The sequence below is a fragment of the Oreochromis aureus genome, linkage group 1, assembly GCF_013358895.1.
Source record: "Oreochromis aureus strain Israel breed Guangdong linkage group 1, ZZ_aureus, whole genome shotgun sequence".
In the NCBI taxonomy this organism is placed as follows: domain Eukaryota; kingdom Metazoa; phylum Chordata; class Actinopteri; order Cichliformes; family Cichlidae; genus Oreochromis; species Oreochromis aureus.
The window spans coordinates 23,573,156-23,592,998 of record NC_052942.1 but is presented as its reverse complement, the minus strand read 5'-3'; the positions used below and the strand labels follow the sequence as shown (position 1 = coordinate 23,592,998).

The 19,843-nt window shown below is 40.5% G+C and overlaps 1 protein-coding gene across 3 annotated transcripts in view; it reads left to right on the top strand.

The window, feature by feature from the left end:
- Positions 1 to 19,843, top strand: part of cgnl1 (cingulin-like 1) — a 32,854-nt gene that overhangs the window by 2,567 nt on the left and 10,444 nt on the right. For all 3 annotated transcript variants that reach the window (XM_031758019.2, XM_039610845.1, XM_031758018.2), the window contains exons 2-11: positions 855 to 2,445; positions 2,606 to 2,700; positions 4,470 to 4,575; positions 4,963 to 5,064; positions 5,613 to 5,749; positions 7,681 to 7,819; positions 8,139 to 8,351; positions 18,934 to 19,140; positions 19,259 to 19,363; positions 19,448 to 19,600. In XM_031758019.2, coding sequence (XP_031613879.1) covers positions 907 to 2,445; positions 2,606 to 2,700; positions 4,470 to 4,575; positions 4,963 to 5,064; positions 5,613 to 5,749; positions 7,681 to 7,819; positions 8,139 to 8,351; positions 18,934 to 19,140; positions 19,259 to 19,363; positions 19,448 to 19,600 — 2,796 coding nt within the window. In that variant the 5' untranslated portion in view covers positions 855 to 906. The remainder of the gene's footprint in view (positions 1 to 854; positions 2,446 to 2,605; positions 2,701 to 4,469; positions 4,576 to 4,962; positions 5,065 to 5,612; positions 5,750 to 7,680; positions 7,820 to 8,138; positions 8,352 to 18,933; positions 19,141 to 19,258; positions 19,364 to 19,447; positions 19,601 to 19,843) is intronic.

Genomic DNA, 19,843 nt, shown 5'->3' with positions numbered 1-19,843 from the left:
GTAACATCAGAAAAGGACGCTATCAGCAAGACAAACAGGAACACGTTGAAAGGCCATTGTCCAGTGGTGGCTGCTGATGGCTTTGTCTCCACTGGCTTCCCTGAAAAACACCGGGTGGCTCACTTTTAATATTTGTACACAGTTTGATATTTATTGCCAGCTGCGCTCTCACGGTCTGGCTGCAAATCTGTCAGCTATGACAGACCTGCAGTTATTATGCATGTGACAAAAAAGGGCTCGATAACATTTTGTTGCCCTCTTTTCATGACTTTTCCCAGGGCTGCAATTAACAGTGTCATTTACAAGGCTCACCTGTGCCGTCTGTGCACACAGACAGAGAACTGAACCCAACACCTGCTGAAGTTATTTAGACATGACAGCTTTGAGATCTTTCCCTGGTTTAACTCATTCATATTCATGATGATACCTTTTAGCAGGTGAAGAGAAAGGCATAGTCTTTGTCAAGCACGGTAAACAGTCATTTCGTTATATCATACCTGTTAGTCACACACTTGTGAGGCCTCGCTAAACAGTACCTGGCTGTTTCTGTTGTTAAAGAATGTGGCAGGAGTTGACTCATCTCTTGAGGGATATTATGGTTTCTGAGATGTTACAGGCAACACAAGGGGAGAACAGTGTCTTCATTTGGTTAGAGCACATTACTTGAGTAGTTTGACACAAAGGTCTCTCCTGGGAAAGAAGTAGAATAGAAGGAATGCGAGACAAGAAGGGAAAATGAAAGCTAGAACAATAAAGTTTCATTATTGGCTGAATGCACATCTAAGTAATCTGTGATGTTATTGAATTATGTAGCATCTCATCTCTGACTAATCCAGTGCTGCTTCTCCTTGCAGAGGTGGGCCAGTTGATCCAGGGAGAGGGATTTATTTTCCTTCTGCATTCCTGATGGAGTCGTACAGAGTGTCTGGCATTCCTAGCAGTGGACCACAGCGGGGCTACGCTCAGCCATCCCGCCCTTCCAAGCCACACAGTAATGGAGCTGGAACATATGGTCTCAGCATCCGAGTCCAAGGTATAGATGGACACCCCTTTGTGGTTCTCAACAACCAGGATGGGGGTCCCCAGACTTATATGGACCCCAGAGGTAATGGCTACGTCGACACAGAAGACTCTTTTATCAACAGCTACGATGAGTATGACTTTAGACGTGGCAAAGAGGCTGAATCTAACAGCCCCTTTGTGGAGTACAGGACTCAGAAGATGTTGCATTATACTGGTCCCCAAAATGGTGTCACAGAATCCCAAGGAAAGAAACCATCCTCCCTTCTGAACTTCCAGAAGCACCCTGAGATACTACAGCCGTATGATCCAGAGACCAACTCCCTGAACCTTGAGGGTTTCAACAGCCTTCCTGCAAGGCCTGACACTGGGAGCCAGCCCCAGAGTTGGTCCCCAAGATCTGCAGCATCTCACCGTAGGGCATCAAGCCTTGACCGGAAAAAAGATGCCACACCACTTGAGAACAGACAACCTACATCCCAAAGTGTGAATGAGGCAGGCTTTCCTAAGCTGAAGCCACAGCTCACTCAGCCTCAGAGCAGGCCACAGTCACAACTGTCCCAGCCACAGATCAAAGCTCCTCTTACCACCCTGAATCCAGCTCAACCCAAGCTGACCTCTAAAACTCCACATCAACCAGTTCCTCCAGCCCAGCCTCAGCCCTCCACTGTGTCGAGCCCTAGGAGCAGCACCACCTCCAGCCTTGAGCACACCCATCGTGAGCCTGATGTCCTTCCCCTGCGCAGGACTGATTCCAGCGAGCCAATTCTTCAGCCTTCTTCCCGCTCCCGCCACTCCTCCTCATCTTCCACCTCTAAGACGCCAATGGATGAACAGATGGAGGCCCTTTATGCAGACACCATAAACCGTCACGAGAATCGTCGCTACATCCCTTTTATGCCTGGTTCAGGCAGAGATATTGACACAGGCCCTATACCCGGTGTTGATGAGCTCATTGAGAAGTTTGATGGCAAAGATGGCACTCAGCGCAGAGGCAGGGCGGGGCGCAGAAACAGGATCAATCCAGAGGACAGGAAGCGCTCACGAAGTGTTGATAGTGCCCTCGGCCTGCGAAATAGCTCTAGCTACACGGAGCTACATCGAGGCACATCCAAGGAGCATGTCCTGCTTCCCTCACAGCTGAGGATGCAGAAATCAACTGGCAGTCAGGACTCCTGGCTCGTAGATCACGTTGACTCCAGATCTCATGCCACCAGTGCACCTGGCTCCCCACAGAACACCATCTCTAAAGCTGTTGGCTCTATACAGGGTTACAAAAACCCTCAGACTCGGTCCTCTTCTCTACCGTTTAAGAGTAAAGCGAGTGAGGACAGTGAAAAGGTTTTAACATCTTCACTGTCATCCTCATTATCCAGGCCATCTTCTTTAGCAAACAAAAAGCCCGGGACAGAGGCGGATGTACAGGTAAAATGTCAGACCATTATCACTGGATCCTACATTTGTTTGTTTTAAGTTGTGTTTCGTTTTAATTTAAAGTAAAATAAGTTTAAAATATGATCTATGAGAGAAGTGTTCCTCTCTTTTATTTTGTTAAGATCTCACTCTCTCTTCCTGACATATCCAGGCAACACCTGATCTCCTGAAAGGTCAGCAGGAGCTGTCACAACAAACAAATGAAGAGACAGCAAAACAGATTTTGTTCAGTTACCTTAAAGATGGGTAAGTCTGAACTTTATCCCATACAAAATGTGACCAGATATTGTGAAAACATCTTGACTCAAGAACTGAGTGTTGTTCACACAAAGGAAGATACCATTCTGTGGAAGTAAATTAATGTGCCTTTTTTATCTGAGCTGGACTGTTTGTGATAAAAACGAAGGAATGTGCTCTTCGTACCCTCCCATCCAGGCTGTGAGGGATCCAGTTGTCTGGAATTTGTTTTCTTGCAGAATCCCACTTTTAGTCAGCTTTGTTCTTGGTGTAGTGTGAAATGATGGTTAAAATCCTGTTTTTCTGTAGATGAGGCGATCTGTCTCGGCAAAAATTTCATCGAGTTTGCATTTAGGCTATGGATACCAGTGAGTTTTTCAGCAGTTAAACAGTTAATACTGTCATCAGTAACAATTTCATCGAGAGAGTTTTCTAATACAGTCACTACAGTTTCTGGATGTGTTATTGAATTGGGGTATTGTAGAAGTCGAACAGGAAGCTGTTTGGGTGTGTCGGGCCACAGGTCAGGAGCCACAGGACAAATGAAAGGAAGCACAGATGGAAGTGCAGGGGCTGAAACTGAACTACATTCCCAAGGCCCAGAAGAAAAACATGCAGCAACAGGGGTTATAACAGTTTAATGAAAATCATGTGTATGAGGAGAGGGGAGGTTTAAGGGGTTTGGCTTTCAGTGTCAGTCTCGCCATTTATTGAAATAATCTATCGCTGCTGTCAAGTGAAAGTGGCGCAACTTCAGTTTTGTTGATTTTATGTTTTCACCCAAACTAAAGGATTAAATGTTCTTCTGTGAGTTTAGAAAATCCCCTGATCTTCGGGCTTTCAGACATCTGTTGATGATCTCAGAAATGGGCATTGTTCAACGCAGAGGACCAAGCTGCTTTTTAAACTCAGGAGGAGTTGAAGTTGGAGGAAATTAATGTTTTTTACTGTTTAGAACAATGGGTTTGTTTGTTAGTTTTTAAAGACATTTGAAAAGAATGGGGCTGGAGTAGAAACTTTGTGGGTGTGGTTGTCCTTCTACCCAATACTGTAAATCCCAGCTTCTTCCTCATCACCATCTTTTGTTTCAGTAATTATTATATTATTTGGGCGGGTGGCTGTAGCTCAAGAGGCAGAGCCAGGCCATCTACTAACCCTTGGGCAAGATGCTAACCCCAAGTTTGTCTATGATGGATCCATCAGAGTGTGAATGTGTGTGAATGTTAGAAAAAAAGCAATTAAACATAGGAAAAAGTGGTTGTGTGAATGGGTGACTGAGGCATGTTATATAAAGTGCTTTGAGTTCTCAGGTAGGGTAGAAAAGTACTGTGTAAGCGGCGGTCCATTTACCATCTAAAATAAACAAAAACTACACCTGACTACAGAAGTTTACTCACGATTTCTATTGGAATAGGAATGGTGAGATCTCTTAGCCACTGTAGCCATTTTTTAATATATAATAGAAAAACTGAACTGTATATATTTATATAGCTGCATTTTATATACCAATGTAGTCCAGAAAATAAAATACACTGCCTATATGGATTGTGTTCATGTGCCTCACAGTTTATTGGATGGCTATAATGGCGCTGTTTGTGCTGTGAGGTGTCACTTCCAGGCAGCATGATCCTTTCTCCTTCTAAGGAGGGGAATAAGCTACTGTTTTCCCAGAACAATCTGGGATTAACTCCTGGCCACCACAACACTGAAATAAAGTTTTTGGAACCTTTGATAAGCAGAGTGTTTTAACGTAACTGTCTGTGTGCACACGTCTGCAGGAGCAATGATAATGACGAGATGACGAAGAAAAAGGTCAACCTTGTCTTTGAGAAGATACAGACATTGAAGTCTCGGGCCACTGCAAGTGCGCAAGGCGACAACAAAGTAAGGCCATGTTATGTCATTCTGCTTGTGCACAGTGGTAGTCTACAGTTACAGTGTTAAATGCCAACGAGATGTCAAACAAGATGTCATCTTTATGCATCTTTATATCAAAATTGGTGGTGATTGGGGTGGTGTAAAAGGGCAGCACCAGCTTAATTCTTTAGTCTGCCTACCATTAAATGGGTGGGAGATGAGCCAGACTGGTTTCATTATTAAAATTCATTTTTATATTGTGTGCTTTCATGAGATGTTAACACCAAAGCTGTTTACTGTCACCTGAAGATTATTTAATTTATCAGGGTACTACTGTCCAAAGATCCAGTCTCCATTTGTATTTGTAATGGATTAATAAGAAATAAGCACCTCTAAACTGTTTGTTTTCTCCAGGCTCAGGATCTTGCTGCTCAGACCAAAGCTCTGCAGGAGCAAAATGCTGAACTGGAGAAAGAAATGTCTGAACTGAAAAGACAACTAGAGGAACTAAGCATGGTAAGCACAGCGCAACTGTCTCTATGACCAGCTTGTTTATGTTGGTTTTATTGCTTAACTTGTTGTTATTTGAGAATATCCTTTAATCAAGGGTTTGGCTGAAAAGGAGCTTTACAGGATTACTGTTCAACTAGCTGAATTTAAAGACTAGTGTTTGGGTGTAGCATTGACTAAGCTTAGTACAAAGGGTAACAGAATAATGCAACAAATAGGCTACTCCCTTGAAAACTCATTATTCTGTTGATCTGTTAGGTAAGGGATTAAATAAGAAGTTAAATAATCAAATATGGATAGTGTTGGCAAGGCATTGACTTTGGGGTAAAATATGTGCCATTGATATGTTGATGGTATATCAATGGCACTGCTTGCGATACTTAAAGCACGTCCTGTAATCAAAAAATGCTGAATCCTCAAATTTACTTTCAGCAAACAATAAATAAAAATGTTCAGTTCAAATGCTAAAGCTTAGTTTAAGAAATGTAAAAGACTAGATGCGTGTCTCCACTTAAACACACAAGCTGTAATAACCTTGTTATTTTTACTTACAGAAAAATCAGGCTGACAAAAGGACGGCTGCAGATTTGAAGGAGCTGCAGGAGAAGCTACAGCAGAGCATGGAAGAGTGCAAGCAACTGAAGGCAAAACTTGCCAAAACAGAAGCTGACCTACAGACCACAGTGGAAGAGTAAGTGTAAAGGAGGTGCAGATTGCCTCCTCAAGTGGCGCATTAAATAAAATATTTTATAAGCAGTTAATTTCAAATAAATAAATGGGTATTTTTTTGTCAGCTGCCTCTCCAGTGAGTCTCTCATCCTCCAGATGAACTCTGATCTCACCGTGTTGGATTGCAGCTTGTGATGGTAGACTTTGTTTTCCTGTGGAGCCTCTGTTAGTTTATTGATTCCCCACCTGCTGCTTGTTCTAGTAAGAGTGATCCCACAGCTTTCAGTGGATCACCAAATCAAAGTCTACCATCACCAGCTGCAGTCCAACACGGTGATGAAATAAATGACAAAATGTTTCACCTTAAGAAATGAAAAAAAAAAAAGGTAATTTTTAATAAATGGCAGCAACACATCTTTAAAAAGTTGGGACAGGGCCATGTTTACCGCTGTGTAGCTTCTTTTAACATCAGTCTGTAAAACATCAGTGAACTGAGGAGACAAGTTTTTGAACTTTTGCTCAGCAGTCCATTTTCCATTTCACGATACACCAAATGTTTCAGTTGGTGAAAGATTTGGACTTTCGACCTGCAGGGCAGCAGGCTCAGCACCTGGACTCTTCTACTATGAAGCCATGCCGTTGTAATAGATGCAATATGTGGTTTAGCATTGTCTTGCTGAAATACGCAAGGACTTCAGGAAAAAAAATAAACAAACCCAAAAGTGATCTGGATTGGAGCATATGTTGCTCAAACACCTCTGTATACCTTTCAGTATTGATGGTGACTTTCCCATGGTGTAAGCTGCCAATGCCATAGGGACTAATGCACCCCCATAACCCACACATACTGGATTTTTGTTGTTTTTTGTCCTGAAGGGATTAAAACTGGAAGTGCATGTGGTGGCACTAGCCATGAAGCCCCCACATGGGTAGTTGAGAACATACTCAAAGCCAGTGGGTGAAGCGCCTCCTTTTTTCAGGTGTATCAAAGTGTGATTTAAGTAACAGTAATGGAGATCTGTTGTTGAAACGGCCCAGACTGTTAAAAGTTACTGTGGTTACCATGTCAGTACCTCTGTGTTATAGTACAACTCTTTGTGTCCCCATGAGTTTGCTAGGTTTATCTTTTACCCTCCATATTCCTGTGTGCTTGGTGACTCATTTACCATTCAATCACAGCACTAACTGTCCCGTTCCATGCTGCTTTACTTGTAATTGTTTTCACAGTCATTCAAGTACAGAGTGTCGCCGCTATTCATAGCTTCCTTGTTTTGTTTTGAGCTCTGCACGGTTGAAAAGGAAATTGTAGCAAAGTTGCCAATCTTTGAGCCAATGGTTTTTATGTTTTTAATTTGTGTAACACTTCATGAGAATTTCATGCTGTTGGGCCTTTTATCATAATGTTTTGTTCTGTGAATCCAGGATCTTTAATTATCATTTCCTTGTTCTTCAGTTTATTTTCTGCAGCTTCAGCTTAGCTGTGCTTTTCAGCTTGAAGAGTACCAAAGAAGTCTTTACTCCACTGACTCTTTTCTGTAAAATTAATTTAGCTTTTATGTCCAGCTGCAAATCAATCAGGGACATTTCTGTTTATGCTGTCTACTCTTGAATCAGTATGTTACCTTTAAAAAATAAATAAATAAATAATTTGTAAAAATTATAGTATGTTGCATTTGAGGCCAGTCTTTATCAATATATTACTGTGTGGTTTTTGTTTAAGGTGTCTCACATCACTTATCATCCTCTGCCTCAGAGATGTAGAAGCAGATTAGAAATTATTGGTTTTCAGTCATGCAGTTATTCATTTTAACGGGTGTGCATTACATTTAGCTCAACCACATTTGATGCCATTTGTACATGAATTAAGGCGCAGGTGCATGGGTATGTTTGTACATGTGTGCAGTGTATGAAAAGGACCTGTACCATGCTGTGACATGTTGAATGGTTTGTTAGGCTTTTCCAGGTGAAGATGGAAAGGGAGCAACACCAGACAGAGATCAGAGACCTGCAGGACCAGCTGTCAGAGATGCATGATGAACTCGACTCAGCCAAGAAGTCTGCTGCTGATGGAGAGAAAGACATGCTTATGGTGGTGAGGCCTTGTTATAGAAAGCAAAATACATTTTTATTGTTCTTGCATTTTTCTTTTTTACACATTGCATAAGGGTTAGTTAACTTTATTCATAAAACAGTATAGAAGATTTAAGCTTTAGAAATTTTAAGTTCCTGTTTCACATAATATTCAAAAGACCTAAACGCAGCCCGTATAGCAATTAACCTGTCACTGATTTCCTAAATTCTTTACATTGTAGCTAAAATGATCACATTGACATCATAGTTGCTGAAAGCTGTGATGTTTTTTTTCTGCAAATTCTGGACTAAAATTGTCAAAATGTCTGCATTTTCCATAGGAGATGATGCAGCTCAAGGTGGAAATGCAGGAAGCTATCCTAGCCAAAGAGGAACAGGAGGAGGTGCTGAGGAGGCGAGAAAGGGAGCTAACGGCTCTGAAAGGAGCTCTGAAGGAAGAGGTGGCCGCTCATGATCAGGAGCTGGATAAAATGAAGGAGCAGTACGAGAAGGAAATAAGCAAGCTGCAGACATCTTTGGAGGAGGCCAAGCAGGTAGTCAGCTTCCCATGTAGTTTCCCTCAGTTCCCTTCCTCCACTCTCCGCTACTTTGATTCCCTCTCTGTTTTCACCTTATTTGCCATCTCACCCCCAGGACAGTGTTACAGAGAGGTGTGGGTATAAGCACAGTCAGGGGTACTGTAACCCTGTATGCTGTGGATTTTAAGTTCAAGAGTTTGGTCCTCTGCTTTGAAGTGCCATTATTTACACTTTCAGTAGTTACACAGCTGTGACACTGAGTATGCAGATTCCGAGGCAGTTGGTTTTAAAATAGGCAGAACGATAAGCTTGGTCGTTTTAATCAGAGTAATTGCATTTCTATAAAAAAAGAAATACACGATAAGCATGAAAGGGAAGCAAAAAGGCCTTGTTGTTTTTTCTAATCCGCTGACCCTCAAAACTAATGCTCTTTAATTTATGTTGGTGAATAGTAGTTTCTCAAAACAACTTTACGCCTTAATAGAAATGTAGAAAACTGCTGCTAGCTCGTCTTTTAGCATATGTTGTACTAAAGCATTAAACATTCATCTATTCAGTCTAAAGTTGTGCGATGTGAGTTGTTTGTTCTTTTCAGTGAAGTGGAAATTGACCTCCACTTGAATTCACTGTGCATGAGCTGAGCCAACAAAGCAAACTGATAAAATGAAAACGAAACACTATGTAACATTTAAATGTCGCTCATCATCATTTTTCATGGGAAGTCTTTCTCACTGGCTTAGTCTTCTTACAAGGAGAACTTTTTAAAATTAGAATTTAGAAACTTTTGTCTGTATTTGTAAGTATTGCCTTACATTCAAGGTCATTATTGTAGCGCAGAGGCAAGTTTTATCATCATCATGGTGATTTCTGGCAAGCTTCACAACAGTCTTAAGAAGTCTGAAACATTCAGTATTATTTTGCGCTACTAGGAGATTAGTGTTAGTGATGGGCCATTCATTACTAGTAAATGGAAAAAGTGCATTTTCTAGTTAGAAGGGTCCTCATCTGTTGTTTCAGAAATAAAAGAAGATGAGAAGAATAGCTTTGAATGGCACTGAAGATGCATTGTTGTCAGTAGGTTGCTTTTTGTGACCCACGTGTGTCCTGTTTATCTTCAAGAGTGGAACTTGTCCTTGTTCTCAGCTTCCTGGAGGCCTGGTGGGGGTCTACAGCATTGCTGTGTAACAAGGCTCTATGAGAACATTTCCTTTTGTCAAACAGACGTACTGCTCCCCTGAGGTCATCAGGGATTTACCCTAGGTGCATTGTAAACATTTGGCAAGATAAGGTCATTGTTTTTTCTCTTGTGAGGTATAAAAGCTGCCTCTTGTTGGATTGTTTCCTTTATTTTCCTTGAATTAATGTTTTCTCCAGTCTGGTGTATCGATTACTATGCACAACATGAAACTGTATCCATCTAAAGGAGTGGCGTCCCTTTACCAGTTTAATATATGATGTTTATGCTGGGCAACATGCAAGTAGGGAGAAAAAAATCTAAACAAATCAGCATGTAAGCCTGCCCAATCAAGAAAAAAATCACACCCATGATTGCTCAGTATGGAGATCATTACTATGTTTAACACAGTAACTCTTGTTTCAAGGCGGCTCAAAATGGACAAAAGTTTTTCTGAGTTGGTTTTGCCTTTCTTGTTTATCAAAAGTCAAAGCAACACCATAATTCTTTTATCTCCGTAATCTTGTTTTTTTAATTTTTTGGTATTCATTTGTAATGGCATACAAATTTTGATTAAATAGACTGTCCTGCCAACATGTAAATAACACATTAAGTAAATCATTTTGCAGTCATAGCTAAAATTAAATATTGTGAAATCATCTGAATATTTCGCCCTGCCCTCTAACTGAAGTGCTACCTTTATTTAGGTGTCTTCCTCTTTGTTGGCCCTGATATTTGCGGTGACCGGTGCTCTTGTGGACAGGAATGCTGGAAAGTGGAACGCGAAATCCCTCTGTATACTAGTTAATTGCAGTGACGAGCCATCACTAATCTAATGAGCTGCCGTTCCTGATCGCGTCACGTCCCCTCTTCTCTCTGCACTCTGAAAGAGTGGGAGTAATTGTGGACCTCAGTTGCTGATGAATGATGAGTTTGTTTCACACAATAAAAGCAGCGGGGGTTGGGACATGCGGAATAAGTGGGTCAGTATGCTGCAAGAGAGGGGATGCAAGGCTGACCCCCGTGAAAGAAGGGTGGGGGGGCTGCTTTGTGTCTCAACTTAAAAGCTACATTGTGTTTTTGATGAGATGAAATGTATGGAATTTTATCTAGGCTGAAAAACGTTGGTCTTATTGTTTTAGGAAAATTAGCCAAAGCTTATTTAACAAGCATTAGCGCCATTCTTAATGTTCTGTAACTAAAGATATGTGCTCATTTTGAACTAGACATGTGCTAGTATGTGAAAAATGTGGAAAGATGAGGTGCGGTGAGTAGAGATTAGGGTTCGTTTCCAGGAATGTCGGGGTCAGAGTGGGGAATGTGCACCCTGTAGATCTCCTCCTTTACTCAGCTCCAGCTTTGTTATATTGTACCCGCTCCGATCTGCGGGAGAGGCTCAGATATTTTCATTTATTCCTCTTCAGGGTGCTGCAGTTGCTTCTCCATCGCTACAGTGCTCCATATTCTCAGTGTTAGAGGCTTTAAAAGGTCTCAGTCCTTCCTAACTGTAAAGACAGAGCCTCGTGCTTATCGCATCATTTCCAGCTCTTGTTATGTTTCACCTACAGATCCAAACCACAGTGTGTAACACAGCCATGTTGTTATCACGCTCTCATCTCTAACCTCAATCCCAAATGCTGTATTCTTCATTTCCTAACTCCACAGTTTCCACACAACACTCCACAGTGATCTCCTGTGTACCTAAATGCAGTTCATTTTCTGGCCTGTACCCTATCTCAGCCTGCCTCTCCAGTAATCTCTGCCAGTGTGTGAACTGAAGTCTCTCTGTCTGATCATCAAACTTGCGTAGCTCAGAGAAGAGTTCCCCCTCAGGCTTGTTTTGAAAGTAAAGACTTCAGCATGAGTCTGTGTGTTTGATGATAGCTCTGTATTTCCCAGCATAGCTTTGGGAGCTGATTTACCAGGCGACTGGGAAGAAGAGGCATGAGATGCAGGACAGCAAGCAAGGAAGGAAATGATTATCTTGACAGAGATGGCAAAGAATTAGCAGTTTATCCTTGTTGAAATATTAGGCGATTTACTTCTTGGTCTTCAAAGAGCTGTGGTGATAACTTTATAGATTGATGACTTTAAACGCTATGAAAACCAGGAACTAAATACCCTGCAGCTCAGTCAGTAGGTGTTCAGTTCAGAAAATGTTGCAGCACAGTTATACATGGGTCAGGTTTGTGTGAAACTAGGCAGTGGCCTGGATTTTTGTAGTTATTGTTTTTGCAGGAGCCCAATCTGCCAAATCATCTCGCAGAAGTCAAGTAAAACACTCATCTCCTGTTGAGATGTGCAGAGATGTTTGTTGTTCTGCTTTCTGTTTGGTTTGGCCACAAAGAGAGGAATCTGAACCTGTTTCATACTTTTGCATCTTGTATTTGGATTCATGCCAACAGACTGCTTTGCCACATGAAATTAAATGTGATAGTAAATGTGTGGGCCAAGGTTTCTGCGTTTGTGTTGTAAATTCTCTGGATTGACTTGTAGTGTGGGATGTGTATTATGGGTGTTTCTTTTCTCACTCATAGCTCTATTTCATTTTTGTCACCTTTGGCCTGAAACACTGGAATATGCAGTTTTCTGGTCTCTTTCTGTTTCTGCTGAAACTTTACTCAGCATTTGATTGAACTTTATTCTGGACTGTGATACCTGATTCTACTGACACTCTGTGGCCTATGAGTGAACAAATAGTGTTAAGACTGTTAAAGGCTTTAATTAATTTATTTTTTAAAAAGTGGTTCAGAATGCTTTACTTGTGCTGTACTTTGTCTTGCTTTAAATTTTCCTTAAATAAGAAACATCAGTGTCTCTTATAGAACATATTTAGTGCTTCTGGTCTCTGTTATGTTGTTACATCCCTGCAAAGGGGCTTTACACAGAGACTCTTTTAAAAGCTGGTTTCTAGAGGACAAGACTATATTTGATTACGCTTTTAACCAATGAGATTTCAGTTCTTCTCAGGTTTCACATTTTAATTTGTACTTCAATCCTTCCTTTCATTAGTACATGACAGGTCTCCTGTTGCAGTTAACCTTAGTTTTGTGTGTCTGTCAGGTATCTGTTTTTTAAATTAAAGATGGCTGTTGTATTTGTAACACATACTTTAAGTAGTTGAATCAAATCACAGCATCTGCACTCCCCGAATAAGTTTTTCCAAGTAATTTCCTGATATCAGTGTTGAGTTCAGATAATCTGATATCATGCAGAAAAGGCTGTGGGCTCTACATGACCTTGGGCGGTTTTATTTTCTTAAGTCATGCGTGTGTAGTAGTTCCTTTCCAACAAGGACAACAAAGAACTCCATCTGTCTAGCTGTCAAAAACTTAAAATCCACAGTGACAAGAACAGAACAGTTAGAATAAGCAAGTGACATGCCGATAAATGCAAATAACACATCAAACACTCCCTCTGGTGCTTTGTGCACTGACAGTGTATAAAAAACTTCCTGTAGCCTTTAGTGCTTATTTTAGCAGATTTGCATACCTTTAACCTCTGTTTTGATTAAAGTTGGGAAGGTATGAAATGTTAATATATTCTATTGAGAATTCATCTACAGAGAAAGCCAAAATGTTTTGGTGAGTGCTCCATCTGACTTAGCTTCCTGTCTTGAATCAGTTGTTGTACCTGCACAGATGGCGATGGTGGAGCTGATAAATTTTGAATGGTGAATTCTTAGCTGAGTCCCAAGCTGTTTTTACATATTATATATGTAATGCATTTCTTTAAAAACACGTTAATATTATTTTAAAAAAAGCACTACGTGGCTCAAATGGCTGCTCTAACAGGTGCTTTTCAGTAGGGCTGGTGGTTGTACTGCATAATATTTAGCATGCTTTTCTTGGTTTTACTCTTTGCACAAGTGTATCTGTAGAACACTACTGAGACGGTCTGTCTTCTTGTAAAATTATTTTTAGGGTGTTCTTTGGAAGAAAAAAAAAGAAATCGAGTCTTTATCAAAGTCTGACCTTGATGAAAACAGAGTCCTTCAGTAGTATTCTTTGTATATTCAATTCAATTCAATTCAATTTTATTTATATAGCGCCAAATCACAACAAAAGTCGCCTCAAGGCGCTTTATATTGTACAGTAGATAGCACAATAATAAATACAGAGAAAAACCCAACAATCATATGACCCCCTATGAGCAAGCACTTTAGCGACAGTGGGAAGGAAAAAATCCCTTTTAACAGGAAGAAACCTCCGGCAGAACCAGGCTCAGGGAGGGGCGGCCATCTGCTGCGACCAGTTGGGGTGAAAGAAGGAAAACAGGATGAAAGACATGCTGTGGAAGAGAGACAAAGATTAATAACAGATATGATGCGATGCAGAGAGGTCTATTAACACATAGTGAGTGAGAAAGGTGACTGGAAAGGAAAAACTCAATGCATCATGGGAATCCCGGCAGCCTCACGCCTATTGCAGCATAACTAAGGGAGGATTCAGGGTCACCTGGTCCAGCCCTAACTATATGCTTTAGCAAAAGGAAAGTTTTAAGCCTAATCTTGAAAGTAGAGATAGTGTCTGTCTCCCGAATCCAAACTGGAAGCTGGTTCCACAGAAGAGGGGCCTGAAAACTGAAGGCTCTCCCTCCCATTCTACTTTTAAATACTCTAGGGACAGCAAGTAGGCCTGCAGAGCGAGAGCGAAGTGCTCTAATAGGGTGATATGGCACTACAAGGTCATTAAGATAAGATGGGGCCTGATTATTTAAGACCTTGTATGTGAGGAGCAGGATTTTGAATTCAATTCTGGATTTAACAGGAAGCCAATGAAGGAAGCCAAAACAGGAGAAATATGCTCTCTTTTCTAGTCCCTGTCAGTACCCTTGCTGCAGCATTTTGGATCAGCTGAAGGCTTTTCAGCGAGTTTTTAGGACATCCTGATAATAAAGAATTACAGTAGTCCAGCCTGGAAGTAATAAATGCATGAACTAGTTTTTCAGCGTCACTCCGAGACAGGATATTTCTAATTTTAGAGATGTTGCGCAAATGGAAGAAAGCAGTCTTACATATTTGTTTAATACGTGCGTTGAAGGACAAGGTTCCTCACAGCATTACTGGAGGCCAAGGTAATGCCATGCAGAGTAAGAATCTGGTTAGATACCATATTTCTAAGACTGACACATATATACTTGTACCACCTGAATAGGTTTTCTTGGATTTTGTTCTTTGTACATCTATTAATTATTATCATTATAATCTTGAAGTTGCAGACTGGAAGCGTTAAAAAAAAAACAAAAAAACCAAAAAAAAAAAAAACCAAATGAAAACAAAACACACAAAGAACAACACCAGGAATCAGGAGAGGGGGGGGAAAGGATGACATTTTAGCAGCTGCCCGTGTGGAAAATGTATTAATTTGGAGAAGCTTCCTTTCTATCTGTTTACTGTAAATCTAATATTTAAAAATAACGTGTTCTTTGAATGTCTTAGAGTTGCATTTTGGATTTGTTTACTTGATGCCCAAGCATTTTAGGTGAAAGTTATTGTACTTAATAATCCGTTATATCCAGTGAAATGATCTTAAATTAATCTGTGATGTATAGAAGTTACTCTGACATGATCAACACTTTAGAAAAGAATAAACAGTAAAATCCTCAAACAGCTAAAGTTTGTTGCAAGGTCGGTAGGAAAAGCAGAGAAAGCCAAGATTTCGCTGTAGCAAACGACTTAAGTATTCGCTTCACTTGAGCATTCGAGTCGCTTCAAAGACCGCACAAAGTTAGGTTAGTTAATGTGCAACTTTAGGTAAACAGTTAGAGTACACATGAGGTCCCAAGTCAATCTTTGAGTTTAGGGTAGAAGGACAAGTGTAACAGCAGTATAATCTTACTACATATTCTTCTTTGATATTTCACTAATACACTGAAGTCAACTTGTGTTGTGGTGATAAATGAATATAATAAATAGAAAAAATAAACAAATAATAGCTGATAAAGTGAGGTTTCTTTAGTACTAATCCTTCAGTGATTGCTGGGTAAACTTTAATACTGCTTTAACAAATGATTAACTTTAAGTACTAGTGAAAAGCAAGAGAATCAAGGCAGGAAAACCCTGAAGAAATGTAAAATTCAGTATTTCTCTAACAGCCAAATAAAAAAGATTTTTATACTAGCAGTATGAACACTTAAGTTCACAGGTGTTCCTGAAAAGACTGGCACAGAGGCGCTGATATTGTGAGATAAATGTGTTATAGTGCAGGTCTATTAAAGTCACTCAAAATAAATTAACGATGCAGATGGGAAACTTTTCATTAAAAACTGACTAATCATGTCACTGGATCCCCTCCCACTTCTTCCCACAGACAGCAGAAGGGTCTCTCTCCTTCTGGCTGGGTGGCTTTGCTCATGTTTTTAACACATGTGACCCAACGTGGGAAGTGGGACATGCAGAAATGGAGCACAGACACCATCATGCCACACGTTATTCCTTTATTACTGTAGTTACAGCTTTGTTTATTGCCCGCAACACAATCACACTTTAATCAGTAATTAAATCAGTAAATCCACATTTATTGCAGAGTTTAATCTTCCTAGAAAGTGGTCATAAAGATGGCTACCAGCATTTGTTGTCTATAAAACTGTTTTGTCAGCTTTTTAATGAGTTTTCAGCATTTTGAGGGCTGCTGTAACACAATTTGACACAGGACATCTGATCATCCCAAACATTTTAGCCTAAACTTAAACTTAAAACTGAGTATTTATTTATTCAATCAGAGGCCAGTTTATGGGAACAAATCAAACCGAAAATGTAATGGAATTTGATAAAGATACATCCATCCTGCAAAAAATGGGAATTATTATCATTTTCGTTATGTGGATAGGTGGTTAGGGAGGCAAGTAGATGAAAGAATGAATGTATAAAGAATCCTTTGCGAGCCAAAAACTCAGTCGCTCTTAAATGTTCAGTTTCAGGTTTTTTTTCTAATCTTGGTTCTTTGTGATTTCATAGAGTTGGTACATGCAACCAGAAGAAATTTAACTAAAACCAGCAGACCAAGTCTCACTACAATATAAATAACAATGAGCATTATTTTGAACTGTGAATGATGCAAAACCACGGCAGTAGAGTCCAAGCCGAAAGCTGGAAATAGCTGTATGATATGTCATATTGCCTGAGACAGGTGTTGATTCAACTTGGTCACTTTTGAGGCTGCAGTTTGTGCTGGTGAGAAATTGTATTATGCTATAAAAAAGAGATTCCTTTCATTTTTTTATAACATCTACAGGTGTTTTTTGTGGTTCATCCATCTATCCAGGCATCCATTCATGCTGGAGCTTATCCTGACTGTCACACAGTGAAAGGCGGGATACACCCTGGGCAGGCTTGCAAAGCCAATGCATAGTCATAGTGGCCAATTCAAACTTGCCAGTTAACCTAACAGACATGTCTGGACTGTGGGAGGGAGCTAGGTTACTTGGCAGGAACCCACGCAGGTATGTGGAGAACATACAAACTCACCACCCAAAGTCTCAGGCAACTGGTTGATTCAAATCCAGAACCTTGTTGCTTTGAGCCCGCCTCTTGCTCGTCTGACCAAACTAAATGATCCAGTGAGTGGGTGATGAGGGCAGTTATGTTGTGACAGTGGAAAACAGGTCTGACTGGCCTGAAACTGGGAGGCACCCATTGCGTATTTAATACAGGACGTGCCTCTTTGTACACACGGTGACGACAAGATGTGCTAACCAACGAGCACCTCATCAGTCCATTTCATCAGTCATGAAAGGGCATTCAGGGGGTGACGAGACATTTAAAACAATTTTTTTTTTTTAAATTGTAAATAAATTGTCTGACAATTTATAAAAGGAAACGTTTCCATGTTGCAGTTAAAATCTACTAACAGTTTGTTATCCTTACCTTTTTCAAAGATTAGATTAGGTTAGATTAGATTTTTACATGACACTCTTTCTGTGATTATGCTGTTTCTGTGGAAGGTGTTTGTAGCTCTTCAGTAAGAAAGTGCCAGAGAATGAATAACCAGTTTTTGGTTTCACTGTTTGCTTGCTTACATTTTTCCTTTCATCGATGTCTCACTGGCTGGCTGGATTACATCTTCAATCAGTTGGTTCTTAAACACAGGAGGCCTTGTGTGCTTTTGCGCATTAGTACACTCACACATACAAACACACCTGAAGTGTCTTACTTGGATATCAGCAGAGTGTGTGATGCATAACAAAGACTGACCCGCCTGCACATAAAGACCCGTATGATTGTACTATCGCAGTCCTTTTCCATATTTTCCCACCTTGAGCATGTATTTAATGTTTCACCACTTTCACCTCTGGCATATATTAAAATGGTGACAATAGAGTTTACAGATTTTGTTCTGTAATTTTGTGTTCACGGACATACATGCGTGCATACCTCGCTGTACTGAGGCGGTAAACTGCCAAACCAGTTTCCTTACATTCCGCCTCCATGCCAAAAAGCACTTTTGTTTCCAAACAAACCTTTACAAGCCTGTTGCCTGCTGACGTTATTCAGCAGCAGGGTGTAAGCGCAACTGAAACCTGTTGTTATCTGTTGTGTGGATCTACTGTAGTCAGTTTTCTTTTTGTTTCTGGCTCCTCGCGCACTGACACATATATCTGGGTGTCTCCCGTTTCTTCTTTTCTGCACAGCACTCCACCCTGTGGATGGATATTAATAACAATTTCTTTACTACTACATTATTGATTTTGCTTTCATCCCCTTGGACAAAACACTGGCATACATGGGTTTTCCCATCTATACAACAGTTTTATCTTCTCTGACTCTGAACACAGGTTACCAACATAATACAAAAAGACTTGCACATGAGTTGATGCGAGATGTGCTCTAGAGTTTAACATCATTGTCTTTCAGCTGTCAGAAAAACATGCTGGCGTTGATTGAAAGGAATTTACAATCTTGAAGGCATATGATTCAAGGGAATTAAAAAATTTGGAATATGTTTTCAACTAGAGCTTGTTCTTGACTTGTGTCATTACTCCACCCTGAAATGTAGGAGTTAAAGGATTTGCATTAGTAGATTTGGGCATAAGGCAAATTCAAAGGACTGGTGCACCTGAAACTTCATCTCTGTTATAACTGCAGACATATACACACACAGCAGTCTGTAATAATCCCTGGTATTAGTGTAGTGCTAACCTAGCAGGCTAGCCTAACAGGTCTGCAATGCTAGCCTGCTGACCCTCAATCAGCAGAAGGTAATAAAAGCTCAGATTTAGTTACCTGCAATTGTGGTTTATTATGAAGTGTAAGAGAATTACAGGAAGGCCACTGGGGGACTGAGTATTACAAATGGCTTCTGTTATAAGGTATTTGAGTTGGTCTCAAATGTTCCATCATGCCTCATTATTCCACTTTCTGTTGAGTGTCACAGACTGCTGCTTCCTTTGTACTGAAGCCTTGTGTCTTGTTCTGATCTGCAGAGCAGCGCCACAGTGGTGCAAGAGAAGGCAGAAGTGGAGGCAGCCAAGGGTGTAGCAGAGGGCCAAGCAGGACGACTGACTCAAGAAGTCGAGAGACTCCGCAGACGGGCGCAGGAGCTGGAAAATGAGGTGGCCAAACTAAACCGAATTATTGACGAAGCCAAGCTGCAGGAGAGCAGGCTGGGGGATAAAGTTGGTCGACTGGAGGTAAGGGGTGGAGTTCCAGAGTTGCAACTATTATTAGTTTTGTTCTACACAGTCACTTGTAGCATCATTATATTTATACTAAATGACAGTCTCATATGCAACAATGTCCATTTAACAGAGAGAGAAAAAGCAACTTGAAGAATCTCTATCCGAAATTAAGGAGCAAGAAGAGGAGATGTCACGTGCAAACAGAGCGTTGACCATCCGACTTGAGGATGTGCAGGTAAGATTAGTAACACTTCACTGTGTTAGATAATACAGTTGCAAATGCACAACTTGACGCATTTGTTATTGTGTCATTCTGCAGAGAAACTTTACCAAACTGAGCAATGAACACAAGGATTTGGAGGAGAGGTTTCAAGAAGAGAGAAATCAGAAGGAGCAGTTAAAGAGCATGAAGAATGACATAGAGGATGAAAGAAGGCTGCTGGATCGTACAGTGGAAAAACTTCAGAAAGAGGTGAGTCTCTGAGTGTATATTTATTCACTAATTTACTTATTCACAGTGATCTGAATGAATTTCACACTGAATGTCTGCTTTTGTTATGCAGAGAATAGAATTTTAGATTATGCAAACAAGATGGAGGCCGTGTTCTTACTCAGTTTGACCTTTGTTACAAAAATTATTTTCCAGACTCATTTCTAAAGCAGAGTAACCAAGAAAACTTTGATAAAAAACCTTTATTTAGAAGAGCGATGTTGA